At 53.2% G+C, this 19,310-nt stretch overlaps 1 protein-coding gene across 2 annotated transcripts; it reads right to left on the reverse strand.

The window, feature by feature from the left end:
* Positions 1 to 2,791: 2,791 nt before the first annotated feature.
* PLA2G4F (phospholipase A2, group IVF) lies at positions 2,792 to 17,377 on the reverse strand. Of its 2 annotated transcripts, none has more exons than XM_010848009.1 (20): positions 17,192 to 17,377; positions 15,335 to 15,407; positions 14,594 to 14,730; positions 14,376 to 14,504; positions 13,914 to 13,954; positions 13,658 to 13,700; positions 13,124 to 13,190; positions 10,465 to 10,631; positions 10,268 to 10,369; positions 10,038 to 10,075; positions 9,713 to 9,848; positions 7,969 to 8,105; positions 7,522 to 7,744; positions 6,677 to 6,791; positions 6,314 to 6,451; positions 6,115 to 6,222; positions 4,948 to 5,142; positions 4,513 to 4,679; positions 3,808 to 3,994; positions 2,792 to 3,514 (listed from the first exon to the last, which is right to left on the reverse strand). In XM_010848009.1, the coding sequence occupies exons 1-20, from the start codon at positions 17,300 to 17,302 to the stop codon at positions 3,294 to 3,296; spliced, it is 2,535 nt and encodes an 844-aa protein (XP_010846311.1). In that variant the 5' UTR covers positions 17,303 to 17,377; the 3' UTR covers positions 2,792 to 3,293. The 2 variants fall into 2 exon arrangements, with proteins under 2 accessions (XP_010846311.1, XP_010846313.1); XM_010848011.1 differs by having other exon boundaries at positions 3,158 to 3,514; positions 10,456 to 10,631.
* Positions 17,378 to 19,310: the final 1,933 nt, after the last annotated feature.

The following is a 19,310-nucleotide window of genomic DNA, read 5'->3' on the forward strand; positions in this document are numbered from 1 at the left end:
CCACCTTCAATCTTTCCCAACATCAGAGTCTTTTCAAATGAGTCAGTTCTTTGCATCAGGTAGCCAAAGTATTGGAGTTTCAGCTTCAGCATCAGTCCTTCCAATGAATATTCAGGACTGATTTCCTTTAGGATGGACTGGTTGGATATCCTTGCAGTCCAAGGGACCCTCAAGAGTCTTCTCCAATACCACAGTTCAAAAGCATCAATTCTTTGGTGCTCAGCTTTCTTTATAGTCCAACTCTCACATCCACATATGACCACTGGAAAAACCATAGCTTTGACTAGATGGACCTTTGTTGGCAAAGTAATGTCTCTGCTTTTTAATAAGCTGTCTAGGTTGGTCATAGCTTTTCTTCCAAGGAGCAAGCGTCTTTTAATTTCATGTCTGCAGTCACGATCTGCAGTGATTTTGGAGCCCAAAAAATAAAGTCTGTCACTGTTTCCACTGTTTCGCTATGAATTTGCCATGAAGTGATGGGACTGGATGCCATGATCTTAGTTTTCTGAATGTTGAGCTTTAAGCCAACTTTTTCACTCTCTTCTTTCACTTTCATCAAGAGGCTCTTTAGTTCTTTGCTTTCTGCCATAAGGGTGTTGTCATCTGCATATCTGAGGTTACTGATATATCTCCCTGCAATCTTGATTCTAGCTTGTGCTTCATCCAGTCCAGCATTTCTCATGATGTACTCTGCATATAAGTTAAATAAGCAGGGTGACAATATACAGCCTTGATGTACTCCTTTCCCGATTTGGAACCAGTCAGAACAAGACCCAGTTTACCCCTTAGTCAATCTCTCCCATCCAGAAGCTTCGATAGGCCTTTTATCCTTCTCCATCAAAGGGCAGAAAGACTGAAAACCACAATCACAGAAAACTAACCAATCTGATCACATGGACCACAGCCTTGTCTAACTCAGTGAAACTATGTGCCATGCTGTGTAGGGCCACCCAGGACAGATGGGTCATGATGGAGAGATCTGACAAAACATGGTCCACTGGAGAAGGGAATGGCAAACCACTTCAGTATTCTTTCCTTGAGAACCCCACTAACAGTATGAAAAGGCAAAAAGATAGGACACTGAAAGATGAACTCCTCCACTATAGAACTATTCAATTTTGCACTTCAACAAAAAGAAAGATAAAACCAAAAGGAAGACAGGAGGTCAAAGGAGAAAGTCATAAAAGATTTGCAAACACCAGCTAATCAGATGGCCTATCTGAGGAGCAATGGTCCCTGGGGAGGAGGCAGGAAAGACCCAAGCTGCCCCACCCTACACCAGCAAAAAGCACTGGCCCTTTTGAGGCCCAACTCCCTCAGCCCTCCTGGTTCCCATCCAGCTAGAGGCTCGGATCCAAGGCCAGGCTAGGGCCACACACTGGGATCTAGACAGCTTCCTCCCAGTTGGAAACCAGAACTAGGGTTTTCTTCCCAGAGTCAGGACAGGTGAGGCTTTGTCACATAGGTTCCCTGATTAAAAGAGGAATAGTGACTTGGGCCCTGGACAGCATGCCTATCTGTGCATGTGTGATTGAGGGAGAGAGAGAAGGGGAGAGAGAGAGACAGATCTAGGCAGAGGCAATAGCCAAAGTGAGCAGTCCTGGCAGCAGGGGATTGTTGAATGAGCAGTGAGTACAGTAAATCCCCAACGTACGAACAAGTTCCATTCCGAGAGCATGTTTGTAAGTCCAATTTGAACGTTAAATCCAACAGAGTTAGCCTAAGATACCCACCTAACACAATTGGCTATATAACACTGTACTCTAATAGGTTTATAATACTTTTCACACAAATAATACATAATAAACAAACATAACAAATAAAGAAAACCTTTTTAATCTTACAGTACAGTACCTTAAAAAGTACATGACAAAAGCTGGCATACAGGGGTGGGCATTGAGTGAACAGGCAAAATGAGTTACTGACTGGATGAGGAAAAGGAGGTGGGAGACAGTGGAGCAGAAGGATGGTCAGCACTAGGAGATGGAAGGCAAGCTGCAGTTTCACTAGGGCCTGATGCTGATGGAACGCACATTCGTATCTTTGAAAGTTCACAACTGGAAAGTTCGTGTGTCGGGGACTTACTGTATGGCAGCTGGGCCATGGAAGGGCCCCAGGCGGCTCAGCACTGGGTGGGACAGCAGGAGGAGAAAGAGGCCACAGAGGCCCTGGCCAGAGGGAGAGGGCCTGAAGACCCCCACACCAAGCCCAGTCATTGTGGATCTCCTCTCCACAGACCAGAAATCTGCCAGTGCTAGAGAGGCTTCGGGTGTTTGGAGGGTCCCTTGTGGGTCAGAAGAAATAAGCAGAGGGAGAGGGAAGTAGATGGCCCAGATGGCAGGACACACCTGTGGAAAAGGTGGGAACTCAGGCTCTGAGTTCTCAGCTAGGCTCTCTCTGCCCCTGCCCATCCCTGGCAGCTGACAGGCGCTCACAGGCCAGAGCCACAGGCAAGTTCATGTTTGCTCTGCCCCGATAAGTGGGTATGCCCTCTAGACATACTCATTTAACTTCTGGGAATGGTGAGACTATTTGCTCAAGGTAGCAGCTGTACACCTGATAAGAGGATGTGACCCAAGTTTAAAGAGCAAAGATGGGGAATTAGCATGGGGAACCTCCAGCTGGAGCCCAGCCAGGAGGGGAGATCATCCCACAACCTTCAGGAGGCTGAGCACAGAAGGGTGGGGAGCCATGGGGCAGGCAGAGGAGGCTAGAGGTGAAGAGGGATTAACAGACAGGACCCTGGGGTGAGTGACCCAGATGGGCAACCGATGTGGTCCCCCTTTATTCTGGATGCCGTTAGCATCCAGATGCAGTGGGGCGTGGAGGGATGGTTAGGGCTGGGGCTGTTTGCAGGAAGTGTGGATTGGATGGACACATCTTTGCTTCTGGCGTCAGTTCAGGGCAGTAACCTGCACTCAGCTCTCACAGTGCCCCTTCTGTTGAGGGTCTAAAGACCTGGTCCCTGTGAAGTCCTGTGTTTGGTGTGCGTTCTGGGCCACGATGGTTGCCCGAGTCCCTCCACACACTCCAATGTCAGATGAGAACTGTTCATGTCTGCCATACATCCCCTCCCCGACACACTACCTCCTCCCAGAAACACAGGGGAGAAGGGACCCCCAAAAGTCCAGGTTGCACCTGGAGGAACATCCCGAGGTCCTGGGGACCTCAGTGCAGGTTCCAAAGAGATGAGAAGCAGAAGCCCCGCAGGGTCCGCTGCCCCTCCCCCTACCAAGCCCTGGTCTGGAGCCCAGGGTCCCTCCTCTGTTCCAGTCCGCCAGCTCCAGCCTGGGTCAGCCTCCAGTCCTGTCCCCAGTCTGTCGCCGGTCTAGAGCCAGCTGGAGGGCCTTCCGCACTGTCTCCACATTGTTCAGGACATTGTATCGACTCAGGGCCACCAGCTGCTCAAACTCTTGGGGCTCAAAGGTGAAGTTCATCATGCCATAGGGAGTGTCTGGCCCATTGATGACAAAGTCCCCACCAGCCTTCTCCTCAGCCGTTTTTCGCTCCACACCTGTGATGGGACATGGAGAGAGGCCGGGCTAGGGTACTCTGTGGCTAGGAGTTGCCAATCCAAAAGCCCACCTCCCCAGGACATCCAGCTGGTTCCATAGGTTCTGCTTGGGCCCCCATCTCAGCTCTCTCACCCACCAGGAGGAGACGGGCCAATGTGCATGCTGAGTCCAGGAAGCAGAGGCCAGATCGGGGCCTCCAAGAGAAAGGTTTTCATACATTGTCCTGGGGACAGCATCCCCCTCACCAGCCCAGGGCTCTGTGGACCAGACCCAGACCCCAGGCTCCCCTCACCTGGGGCCAGGTGTGTGCGGAAGGTACGGTTGACCAGGGGGAAGTGCAGTATGATGGGTGAGCTTGGGTCCTCAGCCTTGGCAAACAGGTAGCACTCGTGGGGTTCCTTCATGTCCTCCGGGGACACCTCAATCCTGGGGAAGGAGATGCCTCGGTCCAGGCAGTACTTCTCTGTCATCTGTAAGACCTGAGTAGGGATGCTGACTTGTGCACTTCTGACCCTCCCTGAGGCCCCCTGGACTCACACAGGCCCAGGCTTCGACGCCAGCTCTGCCTCCCACCAGCCGAGTGACTTCAGGCAACACAAACAGATCCTACCTCCAAAACCCCACACGGCTGGAGGGAGCCGCTGACCGAGACTCCCTGGGGGGGCCCTGCTGGCTCTGTGGTTACCATTGTAACCAAGGGACAGCACACCAAGACCCAGGCCCAGACAGGAGCAGGGGATCCAACAGAAACAGCATGGGCCAGAGCAGCAGTCTCCTCTTTACCCGGATAAAGGCTCCCGAGGACTCTTTTTGGCCGCCTCTCCTGACTCTCACTCTCCCCCATCACCTTCCAGATGGGGAGACCAGAACTGCTAACAGTGTTCACAAAGGTGCTCACCCACAGCTCAGAACCCAGGCCCTCCTTAAAGGGCGATCCCTCAATGCCCAGCCAGGCTGCTGTAGCAAAGACCCATCCCCCACCCGCCCTGCACTTTACCTCAAAAGGGGCATCCAAGGAATAGTCGAAGGACAGAATGAGGTCCACAGCTCTTTGTGGCTGCAGGCTCAGCGGGAATGGGGAGTTGATGGCAAAGCCTCCGTCCACCAGGTATAGACAGTCTCTCATGGGAGTGAGCTGGTTGGGGAAGGCGTCTGGATGCAAATCTGCACAAAGACGAATGCTTGCGTTTTGCAGCACCCCTCTTCTCTTCGCCCCTCTCTGTCGAGAGCTCTCCTCTCTGACAGCCACGGGGTCTCCTATCTCAGCTCCCAGCCCTGCCTCCCCAGCACAGTCATCACAGTCCTTCCCCTGCCAGCCCCTCGGGGCAGCCAGAGCTCCACCCCAACCCTCATCATGGTCAAAAGGCCGAACTGGCCTCAGAGAGCCACAGGCACAGGCAGTAGGTGGGACCCTGCCCAGAGCAGCACCCACCTTTCCAGGCCACAAACTCCCTGCCAGACACATAGTCCTCGTGCAGGTAGAGGCCCTGGGTGAAGTTGGAGTTCTCGGCTGAGGTCAACCGGGAGGTGCATATGTCCAGCACAGCCTGATAGAAGGGTCCCTGAGGGGTAAAGAGCCTGGTTCTCAGCCGCCCTGGATCGTGAAGCTGGAGCTCTTGGGAGCCATCTAGGTGGAGGTGGGAGGGTGAAATACAGTGAGAAGTGGTGCCCTCCTTTGCCCAGTGGTCCTTGTGCTTCATAGAAGCCCGCTTCATCTCCCCATACCCTTCCTCTTCCCCAACCCCAACTCCCAGGCCTCTGACCACTGCTTCCCAAACTTAAATGACTTTTTCTTTCATGGTCCCCACATTTTGAAAGTTGCCTATGACACAGCATGTATTAAATACCACCTACCCTTGAAGCTGCATATGCAACTTCCGGTTAGAATTTCACCCTGCTGAGCAATTATCACATGTCATGCTGGCCACTGTGCCGGGCACGGGTTTGCAGAGGTGGACAGGCCCAGCCCTGGCCCTCCAGGGCTCACAGCGTACCAAGGGAGAGTCACATAAAGAGGTCATAATGGTGACAGTGCCCTGAGATCAGGACCACATGGGATGTGCGTACAGTTCTACGGGACTCTGGCAGTCAGACCCTTTATCAACCTGGGGGGATGCAGGGGAACAGAGATGCCTCCTGACAAAATAATGTCTGAGCCGAACTTTTAGAACAGGGCAAAAGTTACCCAGGAAAGAAAGGTGGGGAAGGTATTCTACATAGCAGGAAGCTCATGGGCCATTTAAGGAGTGGGCTGAAGGGGAACCCTGAGGTGGGTGAGCAGAGGATCAGCCAGCTGCCTAGTAGCCCCAGATTGATCTAATTGAAGCTCAAATGGAGAATTTTAAAGGCATAGGCTTATCACAGAGCACTCACAGCTCCCACTCCATTTTCTGACATGGGCCCCCCATCCTCCAGCCTCTTTATAGACCTCTGGGCATCCAGAGACACTAAACTAGAAGATATCTTCTCAGTACTTCTCTGAACTGAATGGGACATCCAAGTCCTTCTCCCTCATTCCTTAGGCCTCTGCCAGGGTCCTTTGCTGGAAAGAGGTATTGGGGGCTGGGGGTGGGCTTGGTTGGGGGATCTCTGTCCTCACCTGTGATGTTCACACTGTCTTTGAGCCAGTCTAGGAAGCTGAGGCCCCGGCCAGAGGTCTTTAGGAAGATCTCATCCAGGCTGGCTGCAAAGGCGCTGCCCCACATACCTAGGGAGAAAGGCAAGGCCCCAGGCCCTTACAACACCTCCACCCACTTCACAGAGCCTGCCCTGTCCCCAGCCCTCCCACCTAGACGTACCCTGCAGGTAGCAGATCCGGGACTCGGGCCGGAGCTGCAGCAGGTGCCCCATGAAGAAATCTGAGCCAAAGAGCTCGGTGGGAACATACGTGCCGTACTTGGGGAAGCCGACCTCATAGGGGGTGAACTCGCACCACTCTGGGAGCCAAAGTGAAGGGAATGTCACTAGGGGCTTCTGACTAGGAGCCCATGGTTCCCCACCTCCCTTGTGCCAGAGCAGGAATCTTTGCCTTGTCCAGAGCAGGGTGCAGGAGGCCCACTGTGCTGCTCCAAGGCACCCACCTGTACACCAAGAACCCTGGCCTCTTACACCCGACCCCACCATTGCCTCTACCTGCTCCCTAGGTCCCCACACCCTGGCACCTGCAAAGTCCTCCCCACTGATGTTGCTGCGGACGTTGATGCTGGCGTAGATAGGGTAAGGGTTCTGGCCCCGGCTGACTGCCTCCTTCTGGTCAGACAGCTTGGCAGGATTTTCCTGGTCGGGAAAGAAGGGAGACCGCTTGGCCTTTTTGGAGTTCCCTTCCCACACCCCGTGCCACCCTGCACAGTATGGTGTGACCCCAAGACTTCGCTTGCTAAGGGCTGTAATCTAGGGACAACTCTGGAAAGGACAAGCTTTGGGGTGCAGCAGAGCAGAGGCCACTGTGGACTTTGTGTGGTTCCAGGGCCTGTGGGAATATCCTCCCCCTTTCTTCCCATTCAAGAAAGCACATCAGAACCCAAGGGAGTCAAGTGACATTTTTAAAGGAACAACTGAAAATCCACTCTACTTTCTTTTAAAAAGTAAATCACTAGAAAACATGTATTCCTTTCTTAAAAATAAGATACCACTTTCACAACTAACAGCCACACAGCACTGGGCCAGGACCCATAGGTCCCCAGGGTCCTAAGAACTTCACTCAGCTCTCATCTCACTTCCTAGTGTCTGCTGGGCCTGCAGTTCCAGGAGAAATCCCCAGGTGATGTGCATCATGCCTGTTTGGCCAGTGGGCTGGAGTGGCATTCTTCCTCAACAGCAGGTTGGAATCATTTGGGACACTTTCAAAGCAGATCTGAACTAGGGCTTGACAACTCACCAACCAAAACCACCGTCTCTGGAAGTGAGGCTTAGGCACTAAGTTTTTGGAAAGCTTTAGTGGAACTAAGTGCTGATGGGGTAAGGTGGACAGGAGCCAACATTCATTTATTACCTACTCATCTCTTACCTCCTCGTACAGGAAATATTCAATGAGAAGGCCCCAGAGGTCAACGAGGGAAGTGCTGTGGCCGCGGCTTTCCCGGATCCCCAGTTCCTGGGCGTAGTACTGCAGGCGCTCCGTGGACATTGCCCCCATCTTACTGCTGCACACCCGAGCCTGGGCACGCTCAATAGGGCCCTGCAAGGCCACCTGGGACCAGGCGGGGTCCTGGTAGAGTGTGGAGATGCACCTGGGTATGGAGGGAATTAGGGACAGGGAGGCACAGCAAGGGGGATAGAGAGATGCGGGTGTCTGTGAGTCACCCCCTCCTCCATCCCTTGCACTGACCTGCACCACCCACTCAGAGGGCCCTGTGGACTCTGTCCCTTTCTGCTCCTCCTCACCAGATCACCAGGTCATGCCCCTGCCCCTTCAGAGCTCTCCTTTATTTTGCCCTGCCCCTACCTCACTTACCAGGTGGACCCAGAGACCCCGCTCAGGTAGGTCACAGTGTCCAAGAGGCCGAGCTCCTGTAGCCCAGCCAGGCTGCCATACAAAGACGACATGGCTCGGGTTCCACCTCCTGAACCCAGCACGGCCACCACCGGCACCTGGGCACAATGATAGTCATGATACCGTCTACTCCCACTATTGCTCGTCTGTTATTGCTTAGCGTATCAGACACTGGTCTAAAAGTCTTGTGTTATCTCACCGAATCTTCAAAGCAACCCAATGGCATCCCCACTTTACAGATGAGGAAACTGAGGCTCAGGATGTTTAGATACTGTGTCCACAATCATACCAATAGTAAGTACTAGGCTATCAAACTGATGCAGTAGAGCCTCAGAGATGGCTCTTAACATTATACCAGGAAAGTATGTACCTGAGAGGGATATTGGATTTGCTCAAAACAGCAAAATCAAGGTTTCTCAACTTTGGTACTGTTGGTGATTTTGGGCCAGATCATTCTTTGTTGTAAGGAACTTATCCTGTGTGTTATAGGATGTTGAGCAACATTTCTGGCCGTTACCCAGCAGATGCCAGTAGCATCCCCCTCCCCTCCCCAGTGGTGGTGACAAATGTCCCCTAGATGGGTGGGACATGAAGTTACCCCCAGCTGAGAATAAGAACTGAAGTGACAAAGGCAAGCATGCGGCTTGGACCTGGACCAGACACAAGAGGTGCCCAGATGTCTTTTTAGGATCAGAGGGGCTGGTGGGATCAGACTAGAAACTTTTTGGCTCCTCAAATTTTCCAGGAAGGTCTGGTTCATTCCATCCCAGGCTTCTGGTTCCTTTCCCTGTTTTTCCTTTCTTCTCCTGTCTTGAAAGAAATGCTCTGTGGCTGCATTCCAACAAGGTCACTGTGCCTTCAGAGGGCTGGAGGAGGCAGAAGGCCTGTTGGCAGGCCTGTGCCCTTTCTACCCTCTGCCCAAAGAATGGAGACCAGGTGCAGGGCAGGCATTACCAAACCAGAAGTCTAGGCTTGCTCAGCTTGTCAGCGCCAGGCACAGGAGGAAGCCACTGCTCATTCCTAATCTACCCCAGGTCTCCCCCTCAGCACTGCCTTTCCCCCTGCCTCCCAGACACAGGCTCCCACGGAGCCTCCGCTTCCAAATCTCTTTGTCTACTCTTACAGACTGCATTGTGTCCTTGCCCCCACAGCCTCCCGCGGAGATGAGGGGGAGGCCCAACAAGGAGGTAATATAGATTATGTGAGGTGATAAGGGTGGGACCTTCATCGCATAGGACTGGTGTCCTTGTAAGAAGAGGAAGAGAGAGAGACTCCCCCAAACCCTTGCACATGCACAGGGGAGAGGCCATGTGAGGGCCCAGCCAGAAGGTGGCTGTCTACAGTCAACAAGAGCAGCCTCATCAGATGCCAACCCTGATGGCTCCTTGATCTGGAACTTCCAGCCTCCAGGCTAGATAATAAATGTCCATTTTTTGAGCCACTAGTCTGGGGTGTTCTGTTATAGCAGCCGGAGCAGACTAATAGAGCCCCCTCAGCTGAGGCTGCTCAGCTCCCATTATGTATGGGGTCCTGACTCCCCCGAGCATGCCCGTCAGCTCAGGCAAACAGGCCGGCTGCCTTCCTCCGCTGGTCCCCACGCTTCCCCAATGCTTCCTGTCACCTCCTAGCCACACAGTCAGTCCTCTCAAGGAAGAAGTTGGAATTGGTCCCAGCCACTCTGGGGCCCAGCGCCTCCATTCCATACCTGGCTACTATCGGGAGCGTGGCTCAACCCCAAAGCCTGCTGAAGGGCCTTGGACACGAGCCGCTTCCTCTTCTCCAGAAACTCCTTCTCCCCATCACAGAGGTCGAAGCCAAGACGCAGGTCAAAGTCTCCAGAGCTGCCTCAGAGGAAGTCGGGGGTGGGGTATTGGGTGACGGTTCAGTGGAGGAGAGCCTCCAGCCAAACCCATTTTCACAGGAGCAGACAGATGCACACTCCAGGGAACCCCTCAGGAAGACCCCACAGGAACCAGACACCCCCAACCCCCAGCTGAGCTGAGTCAGCAGAATAGCCCCCACTGCCTCACCTCATCTCTGCCTTCACACTCATGGCCACCTCCTGGCCCTGGAAGAGACAACCGCCCATCACCAGAGCACTGAGTGGGACTCACAACACTGGTTGCTCTGGTAACTGTGGCCCGGATGTGGACACTATGACTGAGCCCCAGGCTGGCCTTATCTTGACCTCCTCCCCCTGACCCTTTTTGGTGGTGACAGAGCAGGCAGGGATCCCTCAGGCACCTGGACAGGGCCTTACCTCCCCCAGGGCCACGACACACTCCTGCTCCTGGCCTAGGGCCAGAGATGAGAGCAGGATGCCAGGCTTGCTGGTCTGGGACTCCTTGGCCCTCGGGTCGCCCTGCAGAGAAGAAAACACTCAGAGTGGAGGGAAAGGGGCCTCGTCCAGACTGGACTGATTTTGTCATTCGCTCCTTCCCAGGCCACGTCACTTACCTGGACCATGAGCTTCTCTCCTAGGCCCACCTCCAGCCTGGAGCTGAGTACTGGATTCACGTGGAAGGTGAACATGGCTGGGATGCCCATCTCCGTGGGAGGCTGCAAGGGCAAGAGCTGGGGCTTCTCGTAGGCTCCAGGCACTGCCAGCTGAATCTGCCTAGGGCCTGAGAGCAGAGGGCCCAGGTGAGTGCCAGGCGAGGGGGTGAGGGTGGGGTGTGTGTGGCTCATGATGGCGGCACCCCAGCAGCAACTCCCCTTTTCTTCCCCTTGGAAATGTCAGCTCGTCACCCTGCTCACTCTCTGACACCGTGTCCCACAGACAAGGTATCACAAAAGACACTCAGGGTCCTATAACCTGTCCTAGTCAGAACTGGGAGCTGTCATTGAGTGCAGAGCTCCTGCTCAGGGCTTATGGGGCTGATGATTTTGAGATTATCGTATTAAGTATATAACATGCTGCTGCTGCTGCTAAGTCACTTCAGTCGTGGCCGACTCTGCGTGACCCCATAGACGGCAGCCCACCAGGCTCCCCCGTCCCTGGGATTCTCCAGGCAAGAAAACTGGAGTGGGTTGCCATTTCCTTCTCCAATGGATGAACGTGAAAAGTGAAAGGTAAGTCGCTCAGTCGTGTCCAACTCTCAGCGACCCCATGGACTGCAGCCTACCAGGCTCCTCAGTCCACGGGATTTTCCAGGCAAGAGTACTGGAGTGGGGTGCCATCGCCTTCTCCGATATAACATGAGTGCATGCTAAGTTACTTCAGTTGTGTCCGACTCTTTTGCAACCTCATAGACTATAGCCCACCTGACTCCTCTCTCCACAGAATTCTCCAGGAAAGAATACTGGAGTGGGTTGCCAATTCCTCCTCCGAGGAATCTTCCTGACCCAGGGATTGAACCCAAGTCTCTTATGTGTCCTGCATTGGCAGGTGAGTTCTTTACCACCGCCACCTCGGAAGCCTGGTATAAAACACATATTTTTAAAATATATATATGGGATCATATTATACTGCTGCTGCTGCCAAGTCGCTTCAGTCATGTCCGACTCTGTGCAACAGCCCACCAGGCTCCTCCTGGGATTCTCCAGCCAAGAGTACTGGAGTGGGTTGCCATTGCCTTCTCCTCATAATGATCCTATATTAATTATTACATTAATTACCAGTTTTCAACAGGTACTTTCCCCTCTGTTGCCCTATTCAAGCCCTGTTGACTGTTTTGGGGCAGGTTTGTGGCCAGAGAGAAAGCAAATAAAGCTTCATATTGTTTCTGAAGCATAAGACCTTGTGAGAACAGAGAGGGTTTGCAGGGGAGGTAGGAGGAGGACGTGGGTTCATGGCACAGAGAGGACAGGATTGGGGAAGCAGAGGAGAGCTGGCCCTGCCTGGGTGAGGCCAGCCCGGGAGGAGGCAGGGAGAGGCCTGGAGGCCCAGGAGCAGCAGGGCCTGCCCTCGACTCTGCAGCTTTCTGGAGAGCAAGCAAGACCCCAGACAGAAAGAGCTACAAATGACAACCATGAAGAAGGGACCAGACAGACCCACAAAAGAGCCCCAGATCCCAAACACTCAGGAGCAGAGGTCCAAATGGAATCCCTTTCCCTATTTGCCTTCTTTGGCACCAAATGAGACCTGAGACTTGACATGAGCAGGGGTGGAAGGAAATTAAAGAATAAGCGATACTTCTATTCACACCACAGTTTTCAGGCTGAGACTAACATGGACTTTTCACAGAAAGAAACAATAAAAGCTGTGGTGGGGGGAGCAAACAGGTCCTGGGCCTGGGTCTGCTCCATCACTTATTGACTGTGTGACTTTAAGCAAGCTTCTTTGAGCCTCCGTCTCATGAATTAAAAGAGAGTAATGACTGTACCTATTTTGCAAGGTTGCTCTGAGGATTCAAAAATAAAACACTATAAAATGCTTAGCCCAGTGCCTGACTCATAGAAAGTGCCCGATGTTACCTGGGCAGCACTTGGCTCGGAGGCCCAGACTCCCAGCGTCGGAGTGACCTTAGCTGCCACACAGGCTCCGCTCCCCTCCCACACCTGGGCCCCCTCCTGAGTGCCTGCCTTCTGTGACCGACTGCAATGGCCCCAGTTCTTCACTTCTAGAGGTCTCACTCTTTGCCATGTGACCTCAATTCCTCCCACTAAAGAAGCCACTGTATTCTTCGCCCTCCAACTTAGAATCAGCCTTGTGCTTGTTTTGGCTAACAAAATGTTAGTGAGTGGCTGTGATGTAACCAAAGACTTGAAAAGCTCTTGCTCATCTGGACTTGCTCTCTTGCACCTCTGCAGATGTCTTCAGGACATGCCCAGGCTTGTCCACTGGTCACAGAAGGTAGACGAGGGACATGGGAGCCGAGCCAGGTCACCCCACCAAGTCCAGCCTAGATCAGCCCTGCCCCAGCTGACCTCCAGATGTGTCTGCCACTGAGATTTTATGGGTATTTTTTGTACATCAGTAGTTGAACAGATACAGCCACAATACTTGAATATTCCCAGAGATTCACTACTTTCAGAGGCAACCCATTTCATCCTTGGTCAGCTTTAAGCAATGAAAGATTAAGGATTTTCTGCCTAAGACCCATTTTCTTGAAACCAGCAGCCTCCAATCCCCCAGGAGAGAAGGCAAGACCCCCAGGCCCCTGGGCAGACTCACCGTGCCCTAGATGTGGGGCTGTCCCATCGCCCCTGAGGGTGCCCTGGATTCTCAAACACGGCTGAGCCTGAGGAAAGCAGAGGGCTGTGGGAGCCAGAGCATCTATGGGGCCCTGAACAGGGCCTCCACCAGGAGAGAGGGATGGAGGGCTCTCTGGGGAAAGGTTGAGCTGACATCCTTCCCAGGGCCTGTGCCTTATGAGCAGGGGTCTTCTGTCACAACCCCCTCCCAGGACTCAGAGGCAGTGGCCCCTGGAAGGAAAGCAGGAGGAAAGGAGGGGCCCCAGCCAGTGGCTCCTTGGCAGTCTCAGAAGCCAGGGGCCTGAGTGAGCAGAGTGCTGTGCCCAGGAGGGAAGGCTGGCTTCTGGGCTATTCCCTCAGGTGGAGGCAAGGTGCCCCCTTGTCCCTGGAGATGCCTCCCCCGCATGTCTCCCCTTGAGTGCCTTTCAGGCAAGTGGGCATGATGGGCTCAGTCATGGACTCCTCAAAGTGCCCCCAAGCCCTGAAGATCCCCCAACCAGTCTCCCCTACTCACCACCAGGACCCCATTAGTGATGACTTCAGGTGCGGGCACCTGGCTGCAAGGAACACATGAATCCCTCAAGATGGCTGTTATTATAATAATGTAACCAAAGCAGTTGAAGAACTTAGGGAGCAGGGCAGGTCTGGGGTAGGGGTGGGTGTCAGGATCAGGACCTCCCCTCTAAAGCCAGGTCAGTGCAGGACCCGGTAATTGGGAGCTGGGAGGGTCTCAGCCTATATGGGAGGGTATGGGCTCCACTGGAACTCACCTCTTCTCCAAAACAAATTCCACCTGCAGCTCGTGTGACTCCTACATGGAGGGAGCAAGGGAGCACCAGTTTTCGAAGTACTCCCAGAGCTTCAGGACCTTCCCCCTACCCCCAGTCCTACTCAGCTCCAGGGACTAGAAGGGAGACTGCTGTCGTGGCTGCTCATGGGCCCTGGGGTAGTGGCATCACCACCAGGAGCTCCATCCATTCAAGGCTGTGGGCAGGTATGTTCTAGACACTGAGGATTCATGACTGACAGAGACACACAGAGTCCATCCCCTCGAGGAGCCCACGTGTCGGCTTCATTCAGGGAAGGAGTGTTTGCAGGAAAGCTTTGTGGGACCAGGGCTGCAGGATGGAGGAGGTTTGTCCTGGAGGCCTGGCCCATGCTGAGCTGGAGATCCCTATGCCCAGCTCCTCATCTCCTCGGGCTGAGCCCACTGCCCAGGTGGGGTGGCTCACCTGCTGGCTGAGGGGGAAGGTGTGTGTGTGTGGTTGGCCTGGCTTGAGGCTCCTCAGATCAAACAGCAGCAGGGAGAGCTGGTCATTGTCCAGGATGTCCTTGTCATAGAGGGTGAGCTCCAGGACATTCTGGGGACAGTGTCAAAAGGGGGGACCTGAGACGGGGCAGAGGGCAAGCATCTGGGAGGAGACCTCCCCCTCCGCAGCCCAGCCCTCACCTTCACGGCACCATGGATCCGGTAGTGAAAGGTCTCATTCCACTCGGGGTCGCTGCAGTTGGCCACCACTCTGGTCCAGGAGGGGCTGGGGGATGCCGAGGGCAGCCACAGTTGCACATAGCAGTCAGCTTTGGACACTGTTGGTAGGATGGACAGGGGTCCTCAGCCTCTAGCTTATGGCAGGAAAGGTTTCCTGGAGGAAGCTGGGGCTGGGTAGGAAGGGCAGAGAGGGGAGGGGAGGCTGCCCATGGAGCAGGCTGGGGTGGGGAGATGGGGAGAGCCCATGTCTTTGACTTTGAGTCCATCTCCACCAGGGAGACTCCTCCCATTAAACAGGATGGAGATTCTGTGGAGACCAGTTGAAGAGATTATGTGACAGCACAGCCCATGGGGTAATTCCCAGAAAGGGCCTGATCCAGAGAACGAGCTCCAAGCTCCCGCCCAGTGTGAGCCTTGGAATGGAAACCCCTAGAGAGCAGACAGTGACTTCTGGCAGCAGCGGGCCTCACATGCTCACCCAGGCTGGCATTGCTCCATGTGCTAGACTCAGGGAGGAGTCAGTGGTCTGCATATTCCCCTCCCCTCCAGCTCCTGGCTGCCTGACCCTTGGGCTCCGTCACCAGACAGACCTCCATCCACTAGACTCTAAATACACATGTGCACTTCTGACCAGCCCCTGTTGAGCTCTGGGGAGGCCCCAGGGAGAGGAAGGGAGAAAGCGTGGCATTAGGGGTCACTCACGCAGGTCTGTGCCCTGGATATTTTTGGCCCTCAGCACCTTCACCTGGAGGTCATAGGAGGGGTGGGTCTCCCGCTGAAAGGACAGAAAGACTCAGTTCCAGGAAGCCAGCTGTGGGGCCCACCTCAGGTTTCCCTCATCCCATCACAGAGCGTCAGGCAGCCTGGCCCAGGGTCACTGATGTCCCTGCGCCAGGAACCCAGGAGGCCTTGGCAGGTGAAGCACTGGGAGCTGAGCACATTGGTGATGAATGTGACCTTGAAATCAGTCGGGCCAGGATCAAAATGAAGCTGCACTACGGACTAGCTAAATGACCTTGGGCAAGTAACTTCATTTCCCTGCGCTTTAGTTTCCCTGTCTCTAAAGTGAGTGTTATCAGAATGGCTGTGATCCAAAAGTCTACAAGCAATAAATGCTGGAGAGGGTGTGGAGAAAAGGGAACTCTCTTACACTGTTGGTGGGAATGCAAACTAGTACAGCCACTATGGAGAACAGTGTGGAGATTCCTTAAAAAACTCGAAATAGAACTGCCTTATGATCCAGCAATCCCACTGCTGGGCATACACACTGAGGAAACCAGAAGGGAAAGAGACACGTGTACCCCAATGTTCATCGCAGCACTGTTTATAATAGCCAGGACATAGAAGCAACCTAGATGCCCATCAGCAGATGAATGGATAAGAAAGCTGTGGTACATATACACAATGCAGTATTACTCAGCCATTAAAAAGAATACATTTGAATCAGTTCTAATGAGATGGATGAAACTGGAAGCTATTATACAGAGTGAAGTAAGCCAGAAAGAAAAACACCAATACAGTATACTAACGCATATATATGGAATTTAGAAAGATGGTAACAATAACCCTGTGTACGAGACAGCAAAAGAGACACTGATGTATAGATCAGTCTTATGGACTCTGTGGGAGAGGGAGAAGGTGGGGAGATTTGGGAGAATGGCATTGAAACATGTATAATATCATGTATGAAACGAGTCGCCAGTCCAGGTTTGATGCACGATACTGGATGCTTGAGGCTGGTGCACTGGGACGATCCAGAGGGAGGGTATGGGGAGGGAGGAGGGAGGAGGGTTCAGGATAGGGAACACATGTATACCTGTGGCGGATTCATTTCGATATTTGGCAAAACTAATACAATATTGTAAAGTTAAAAAAAAAAAAAGATGATAATCTCATAGGGTTATAGTGAGTTTTAAATGAGAAGTCATACAAAGTGCCCAACATACGTGCTTAATACATTAACTAATTATGTTTATTGTGCATCACAAGCGTGCAGCTCCCCTGACTATAGTACCGCTGCTATAGCTGAACAGCTGAAGTGAAACCTCGAGTGAAGTGTTTAGATTATCAAAAGAGAAAACTGTGATGAGCTGCACCTGCCAGCTCCTGACAAAGGCTAAACGATGGCCCAAGAAGGGGTGGGAGGTGAAGGGAAACCTAGAGTCATGCAACTGGTACTGGTCTGACAAGTCACTAAGGAGACTTGGGCAGCTTGGGCTCAGGAAAGCAGACTGCAGCCTCCCAGGAGTGAGAATCTCCTCCAGACCCCAGCGAGCCCCTCACTCTCACCACCCCCTCAACCACCAACCCCGCAACTCTACAGCCAGGCTAACCCAACCAGCTGCGAGTGTCACATCACCTCGCCCTCCTCTTCCTAAGCAGATGGGACTATTTTCAAGATTATTGTTTGGCCAGGTTCTCTAAGCTCTACCAGGTAATATGGAGCGAATTGGTCCTGGCCCAGATCCAAATGCATTCCCAGGGTTGGCCCCAGTCTCCACAGCGGACTGGGCTCCCAGAACTTCTGTCCACACCCCCAGGGAAGATCAGGTACTTTACCCGCCACTGCTCGCACTGAGGTCCCCTCTTCTCTCGCTTCTGTAGCTGCACCGCACCCAGGAGGGGCAGCCCCTTGCTTGTCAGCCACCTGGGCCAGAGCACCCAGGGCATGGCCAGGCAGCCCAATTCCTGGCAGGAAACGCTGCCTGCACTCTGGCCACACTGGCTGCTGGCTTAAGTCTGACAGGTAGCTGGGGTGGGGAGGGTGGAGCTGGCCGCTCCACTGAGCACTCTTAACTGGGGCTGGAGGTGGGGTTTGACATGCTCCAGGAAGTGCCTGGAGCCCAGTTTCCTGTCAGGAGGGACTTCGGACCCTTTCCAAGAGGATGCAGAACGGGCAATCTGGTTCCCAGTCCCAGCAGCCCCTGGTTATCAGGGGGCTGCTTATGGAAAATAGATGCCTGAGCCCTAGCCACAGATGACTTGATTTAGTGGGTATGGATAGAACCCAGGTGTTTGCATTTCCAACAAGCCTTTGAGATGATGCCAACACAGGTGGTCCAGGGAAGAGCAGCCAGAAAGTGCTGCATTAGGGGCCCAGTCTCCACCAAGCCACCAGAAAATCCTAAAACCAACACCTTTCAAGTCCCACCTTCCACGAAGCACTTAAGCAGAAACTTGGAAATCTCTGGTGTCGTGTTTCATCTGAACTCAAAGTATTTCTAATCTCTCAAGGTCCCCCTCACTTGTTCAGACCCTGAGGGGGCACTGCACTAGGCCCTGGTCCAAAGGTGAAGAGGGCCCGACGTCATCCTGGACAAACTCAGACTCCTGACTCCCTGTGGCTTCTGCCCAGGTGCCCTTCCTGAATCAGTGGAAATGCCTGGATGGTCCAGGGACAGAAGCAGGCATATAGCCAGGTGGTATGGATAAGAGCAGGCCAAAACCGGTCCGCTTGTCCTTAAGCTACTGGAGATAAAGAGGCTTCAGAGTCCCCTCTGACCATCGTGAGCCTGAGGTTGCAGATGGTGTGTGATGTCCCCCTTTCCGTGGACCACAACCACCGAGGTGTCCAAGATAGGCACCTTTTCTGGAAGAAAGGGTCTCTAGGGCAGCGAGTTGTTGGGAGATACATTTCTCTTCCTCAACCAAGATCATCTCCACTCTCTTTCCTGTGGCACAAGTTGGAGACTGAAAAAATGACATTCCAAATGAAGTGATTCAACTCCAAAATGAAACCCACAGGCAAGTGCTGACCAGAAACTCCCAGAACGGCTATTGGCCAGGTCCCAAAGCGGAGTGCCTATTTCTGCTCAATTGGAGCATGAGGTCAAGAACCTATGCTAGGATCTCAGAAATGGTGTCCCACCCTCTTGGTGATCTGTACACAGCAGGGGAGACTGAAGAGGGCAGGGGGGACGGAGCTAGCTGGGGGCAGAGTCAGCCAGGCCTGGCAGCCAGGGCTCCTGACAGATTTTCTAGGCTGTTACCACACCTTCTCCTGGAAGCCACTGGCCCCATGCCTCAAGAAAGTCAAACCTCTTAGTCCCAGATGTTTTTCGAGAGAACTCAGGGTGGCCAGAGATGGCTCTCAAGGACACAGAAAGAACAGACTGCTGTTTTGAAGCTGGTCAAAGGGGACCCACACTTCACTTCTCAAACATCCCTCAGTCCCTTACTCCCACCAACTCCACACCCACCATGCACTTCCCAGTCATTCTCAGCTGCAGGAAGAGGCATGAGGCCGTAACATGTGAAGTGAAGGGGAAACAGTTTGGATCAGCTACAGCTGCGGTGTGTCTGACACTTTGTGATGAGATGTTCTCCATGCATAGAACGGCAAGCCACTCCAGTGCTCTTGCCTGGAGAACCTGATGGGCTGCTAATGGGGTCGCAGAGTCGGACACGACTGAAGCGACTCAGCAGCAGCAGCAGTTCTCCATGCATGCTGTCAACGCAGCAGCTACACACTAGCTGAACTGGACAACACAGATCAAGACAGTGTTACACTGATTTTTTTTCCTTAGTCACTAATCGGATTAGTCTTTCCAATTCTTTTTAAAATAATTTTTAAAGCTATAGTTTCTTAATTAAAAAAATTATTTATTCACGGCTGCACTGGGTCTTCACTGCTACTCTAGTTGTGGTGTGTGGGCTTCTCTTGCGACGCTCAGGCTTC

This window comes from Bison bison, unplaced genomic scaffold, assembly GCF_000754665.1.
Source record: "Bison bison bison isolate TAMUID 2011002044 unplaced genomic scaffold, Bison_UMD1.0 scf7180017864259, whole genome shotgun sequence".
NCBI classification, from domain to species: domain Eukaryota; kingdom Metazoa; phylum Chordata; class Mammalia; order Artiodactyla; family Bovidae; genus Bison; species Bison bison.